Raw genomic sequence first — 6,681 nt, forward strand, 5'->3', positions numbered from 1 at the left:
AAAGCTTCTGAAGCGTGATCATCGAACAATCAAGCGTTTCATTCAAAATAGTCAACAGAGTCGCAAGAAGCGTGTAGAAAAACCAAGGCGCAAAATAACTGCCCATGAACTGAGAAAAGTCAAGCGTGCAGCTGCCAAGATGCCACTTGCCACCAGTTTGGCCATATTTCAGAGCTGCAACATCACTGGAGTGCCCAAAAGCGCAAGGTGTGCAATACTCAGAGACATGGCCAAGGTAAGAAAGGCTGAAAGACGACCACCACTGAACAAGACACACAAGCTGAAATGTCAAGACTGGGCCAAGAAATATCTCAAGACTGATTTTTCTAAGGTTTTATGGACTGATGAAATGAGAGTGAGTCTTGATGGGCCAAATGGATGGGCCCGTGGCTGGATTGGTAAAGGGCAGAGAGCTCCAGTCCGACTCAGACGCCAGCAAGGTGGAGGTGGAGTACTGGTTTGGGCTGGTATCATCAAAGATGAGCTTGTGGGGCCTTTTCGGGTTGAGGATGGAGTCAAGCTCAACTCCCAGTCCTACTGCCAGTTTCTGGAAGACACCTTCTTCAAGCAGTGGTACAGGAAGAAGTCTGCATCCTTCAAGTAAAACATGATTTTCATGCAGGACAATGCTCCATCACACGCGTCCAAGTACTCCACAGCGTGGCTGGCAAGAAAGGGTATAAAAGAAGAAAAACTAATGACATGGCCTCCTTGTTCACCTGATCTGAACCCCATTGAGAACCTGTGGTCCATCATTGGGGCGATCGTGGCTCAAGAGTTGGGAGTTCGCCTTGTAATTGGAAGGTTACCGGTTCGAGTCCCGGCTCGGACAGTCTCGGTCGTTGTGTCCTTGGGCAAGACACTTCAACCGTTGCCTACTGGTGGTGGTCAGAGGGCCCGGTGGCACCAGTGTCCGGCAGCCTCGCCTCTGTCAGTGCGCCCCAGGGTGGCTGTGGCAACAATGTAGCTTACCATCACCAGTCTGTGAATGTGTGGATGACTGAATGTAGTGTAAAGCGCTTACAAGGAGGGAAAACAGTACACCTCTCTGAACAGTGTCTGGGAGGCTGTGGTTGCTGCTGCACGCAATGTTGATGGTGAACAGATCAAAACACTGACAGAATCCATGGATGGCAGGCTTTTGAGTGTCCTTGCAAAGAAAGGTGGCTATATTGGTCGCTGATTTGTCTTTGTTTTGTTTTGTTTTTGGATGTCAGAAATGTATATTTGTGAATGTGGAGATGTTATATTGGTTTCACTGGTAAAAATAAATAATTGAAATGGGTATATATTTGGTTTTTGTTAAGTTGCCTAATAATTATGCACCGTAATAGTCACCTGCACACACAGATATCCCCCTAAAATAGCTAAAACTAAAAACTACTTCCAAAAACATTCAGCTTTGATATTAATGAGTTTTTTGGGTTAATTGAGAACATGGTTGTTGTTCAATAATAAAATTATTCCTCAAAAATACAACTTGCCTAATAATTCTGCACTCCCTGTATATACCGGTACAGTCAACGCCCACACTTCACCCTTTAGCGTTCTCATGGTGTTCTCTACTACGTCCTCATTACAACACACAGGGCACACTGCACTATAGGGCGCGCCATACTTTTTGAAGACAATCTAAGACTTTTAAGTGTGCCTTATGTTCCTGAAAATACGGTAATTTTGCCCATCAGAGTATGCTTGTAGCTCAGGGGTGGGCAATCCCAGTCCACAAGGGCCGGTGTCCGTTTAGATCTCACCTTGGGTCAACACACCTGAATCACATGATTTGTTCGTTACCAGGCCTCTAGAGAACTTCAGGACATGTTCAGGAGCTAATTTAGCCATTTACATCAGCTGTGTTGGTTCGAGGACACATCTAAAACCTGCAGGGACACCGGCCCTCGTGGACTGGGATTGCCTACCCCTGTTGTAGCTCATATTCAAAAAGCCAGGACAGTTTGCCACTTAATTTTACCAGTTAAAGTATGCTTGTAGGTAACATTCACAAAGGTATCATGGTTTGGCACTTAATTTTACCCATCAGAGTATGTTTCTAGCTGTTATTGACAAAGGTAGGATGGTTCGCCACTGAATTTTAGCTGTTAAAGTATGCTTCTAGCTCAGATTAACAAAGGTAGGATGGTTTTGCGCATGTGCAGAAACAACAGGTAGGATGGTATGTTAGGTAGGATGGATTCCCAGAACACAGGCTCTTTGAAACGTGGCAGCAAAATGTTGAGGAAAAGCAGAGTTTTTTAAATGGACTAACAATGAGGTGGACTTGTTGCTGTGAGTAACACAAAAGTAAAAAGTTGCAAAAGTGATTGAGAGTTAAATAATTTCAAGAAATCTGGAGCATGTACAGACTGATATTAATCTTTAATAGGACTGTCAAAATTGAAAGCAAGCAAAACAACTGCTGTGTAATGCCCTCCGCTTTTTTTTCTTACATCGTTTTCATTTGGAAATGAGATCGCACATTAGTATGAATTGAGATCACGATTTTCTAGCATTTAATTGTGCAGCCCTAAATGATGTCATTGAACAGATTTGACATAGGACACAGACCTTCAAAATAAAACAGGAAACATGAAACGCAGACATGACAATACAAACTTGATCACATAAGACACGCAGCATGAAACACAAAGGGTGAGGGAAACTTAAATACGGGAAGAAATCTAATAACCAAATGAACTTAGCTGACCTAAAGAACTTAAACATAAACCATAAACATCAAAAATGAACTAGAACTCAAAACACTGGTTCAAAAGACCCAGGAACGTGACAAATACATAAATAACTGAGCTGCTGAAGCAGGTATATAGTGCTGAATTAACTCAAAACAATTCAGATTAGCCTTGACCGTATTATCAATCTTCCTCACATGCTTGTCCAGTTTAAGACGTAAATCAAAAATTATTCCTAAAAACTTAAAATCTTTGGCCTTCTTCGTTCCTTACCTGGATTTTAAACTCACCATTTATCTGATCATCAGGAACAAGAAACTAAGAATCTGTTAGTCTCACTCATTTAAACCCTCTGCTGCATTCTGTTCACCCCTGCTATCATTCAATCATCTTTCCTAATATAATATTAGTCCACTAGTTCATATATCGTTTTTCATCTTACTAAGTGAGCCGAACAAGATGATAAAATCAGGAACACAGGCTTAAAATACCATCTGGTATTCATGAGCTTCATTGCATGTGTGTGTATGTGTTAGTAGGATTAAAACACTCTGTGCTTATGTATGTCATTTTAATTACTTTCCCCTTTTTCTGAAACAAATCTCTGTGTACTACACCTTCTTGTTTCAGAAACATCTAAAGAAGAAAGTCTCTATTGTAGTCAGGCACAGCTAAATTCTGTTTGTGAGTGAACCTAGCCAACCACACTATGTTGTGTCATTCCCATTCTAGGGGAGCTAGGATGGTAATGAGGTGCTTGAAATGTTGTAGGCGGCTGAGTTTATACTGATCGAGACTCCGTCTTTGTGGATCTATGGAAGTCCATATATACAGGGTGTAGTATCCCCTGGGTAAAGGCGGTGATATGCAGGGGGGTCAGTGGTTTTTCCCTTTCAAGTTCTTGTAGGCAACTGATGACTTTCTTTTTGTAGTTGCTTCTGGGGTTTCACCTTGAATCTTCATAGGTATTGTTGTCACTGGGGGGTTTAGTCATGTTTATTTGCTCTGCTTCTTTTTGTCAGGATACACATATATACTTTTTGTGTCCCAGCTGAGTAACAGGAGGAGAAGAGTCTGGTGGTGCAGCAGAGGAACAATTTCAGCCATTTGGACTCAGCTCAGCCACTACAGAGGAAACAATGACTTCAACACAAAAGGTGAGAAAAACATCACAGTTACACTGTTATTGAAACTGTGTGTACAGCTGGTTGGTTTTTAAAAACCCATTAACAACAGCTTTATCTTTTCTCCTCCATATATACAGAATCTACATTCACAACCAAAAACCGCAAGTTACAAGAAAATACAAAGATCATATTTTCTCTACACACATTGAAACAACAATATCATCAGTTGAACTCAATTTTTTTCTGAAGTAAAAGAGTTTCTCTACTGAGATCAATATTTCTTCAATAATGTCATTTTCATTACAACTCTCATTGTAGCACATCATTGTAATGTGATACTGTCACCAGAAGGTGGTGGTAACACACCTACAATGTGTTTCTGTTGACATGTTTGATTCCACTGACGGAGAGAGTTTCAGTTTGTTCCACTCACTGTCTCTGTTTGTATCTCTGTCACTGTAGGACCAACATGGAGCGAGAAGTCAGCGCTCTCAGGAGGCCGACAAACCTCACAGAAGAAAGCGAGAGAAAACCTACAGCTGTGATGAGTGTGGGAAGGATTTTACCCAGGCTGGACACTTAAAAACACACCAACTCATCCACAGTGGAGTTAAACCTTACAGCTGTGACTTGTGTGGAAAGTCTTTTAACCGGGCTGAAAACTTAAAAACACACAAAGTCACCCACAGTGGAGTTAAAGCGTACAGCTGTGAGTTGTGTGGAAAGTCTTTTACCCTGGCTCAAAACCTAAAAACACATCAACGCATCCACGGTGGATTTAAACCTTATAGTTGTGATTTTTGTGGAAAGTCGTTTACCCTGGCTGGAGAATTAAAAACACACAAAGTCACCCACAGTGGAGTTAAAGCTTACAGATGTGACTTGTGTGGAAAGTCTTTTACCCTGGCTCAAAGCCTAAAAACACACCAACGCATCCACAGTGGAGTTAAACCTTACACCTGTGAACTGTGTGGAAAGTCGTTTACCCTGGCTGGAGACTTAAAAAGACACCAAGTCATCCACAGTGGAGTTAAAGATTACACCTGTGACCTGTGTGGAAAGTCTTTTAACCTGGCTCAAAACCTAAAAACACACCAACGCATCCACAGTGGAGTTAAACCTTACAGCTGTGACCTGTGTGGAAAGTCGTTTACCCTGGCTGGAGACTTTAAAAGACACCAAGTCATCCACAGTGGAGTTAAAGATTACACCTGTGACCTGTGTGGAAAGTCTTTTGCCCTGGCTCAAAGCCTAAAAACTCACCAACTCATCCACAGTGGAGTTAAACCTTACAGCTGTGGGTTGTGTGGAAAGTCTTTTACCCGGGCTGGAAACTTAAAAACTCACCAACTCATCCACAGTGGAGCTAAAGAGTACAGATGTAACTTGTGTGGAAAGTCTTTTGCCCTGGCTCAAAGCCTAAAAACTCACCAACTCATCCACAGTGGAGTTAAACCTTACAGCTGTGACTTGTGTGGAAAGTCTTTTAAATATCAACATCAGCTGAAAAAACACCAACAGATCCACACCAGAAAGTAACTCTACAAGTGCAGTTACTGTGAGGTATGTATTTAGTTTTTTATCCTGTAATTGTAACCTGATTGTTTGGAACAAGTCTGATCAGTAAACTTATGGAGTTATACTGAATGAACTGCTTGGAAAAATAAAGACTCATTTTCTCTCAGTAAGCTGAGTGTTGTAATGTAAACAGTAAAATGTAATTGGACGTTGGCAGAGATGCTCTTTATTTCAGGCGACGTTCAGGATAAAAATGTTGAAGGAATTCCCTGACTCACACTGTCTTTGTTTAGAAGTGGAGCAACGCACATGGATCCAGTTCTCAACCCTGTCGTCACTGTGGTGGTGGGAAAGAGTTTCTCTGTGACCTTTGCAGAAAACTTTCCAATCATCAACGGGACCTTAAAAAAACCCATCAACGTAGACACACTGGAGACAAAATGAATGACTGCAAAGAATGTGGGAGAGGCTTCCACACACCAAGTACATTAAAAATACATGAACTCTTCCACAGTGGGGTCAAAAAGTACATCTGTGACCAGTGTGGGTCATCCTTCACCACTGGACATAATTCAATAAAATAGCATAAGGGAATCCACACAGGAGCGACACCATACAAGTGCAGACACTGTGACAAAAGCTTCTCACAATCAGGTCATCGTAACAAACATGAACGTTCACACATGGAAGTGAACTTCAGCTGTGACCAGTGTGACAAGAGCTTCAGGAATCTCAGTTCATACTCCGAACACAAACGATCCCACACTGTAAATAAACTGTTTCACTGTTACCAATGTGCAAAAACATTCACTTCATTATCTGCTCTGTGCAAACATCAGCCTGATCATGCAGGACTGAAATCACTGGATCACAATGAATCTGAAGAGAGAGAAAGATCGTCTTATGGTTTCAGGGTCAGACTTAAAAACCTTGAGATCAGGCTCCACAGAGTTCAGATGGAATCTCCTGTAAAGAGTGTCAGCTGATGTCACACTTGGATCTGATGAGGTAGCTCTGATTTCTGGAGCTGCAGTGAATAATCCTGAATGTTGCATTTAGGAAGCTGCATGTATAGATATGCATATCAAGTTTATGTTTTTTCCTTTGAGGGATTTTAATTCTCTTAAATATTATCCCTGTTACATTTTAGTCTTTGTTCCCTTAGGACACAGTAGTGTTTAGTAAATTTCAATCCTTCATTCATATTTAATCGTTTGCTGTGGTAATTCCTTCTCTTAAATCATTTTCTCCCAAAACTGCAAATATTTTCACAGCAGTTGCTCTTAAAACTTCCAAAATGAACTAAATCTGTCCACCAGCTTTGAAACAACACCTGCTGTGACTTTATG

General features: G+C 41.4%; 1 protein-coding gene across 1 annotated transcript; it reads left to right on the forward strand.

The window, feature by feature from the left end:
• Positions 1 to 2,012: 2,012 nt before the first annotated feature.
• On the forward strand, positions 2,013 to 6,455 carry LOC134623904 (zinc finger protein 492-like). Its single transcript, XM_065470229.1, has 3 exons — positions 2,013 to 2,042; positions 4,277 to 5,377; positions 5,626 to 6,455. Exons 1-2 carry the CDS (start codon positions 2,013 to 2,015, stop codon positions 5,351 to 5,353), a joined length of 1,107 nt encoding a protein of 368 aa, XP_065326301.1. The 3' UTR covers positions 5,354 to 5,377; positions 5,626 to 6,455.
• Positions 6,456 to 6,681: the final 226 nt, after the last annotated feature.

The sequence above is a fragment of the Pelmatolapia mariae genome, linkage group LG3_W, assembly GCF_036321145.2.
Source record: "Pelmatolapia mariae isolate MD_Pm_ZW linkage group LG3_W, Pm_UMD_F_2, whole genome shotgun sequence".
Classification (NCBI taxonomy): domain Eukaryota; kingdom Metazoa; phylum Chordata; class Actinopteri; order Cichliformes; family Cichlidae; genus Pelmatolapia; species Pelmatolapia mariae.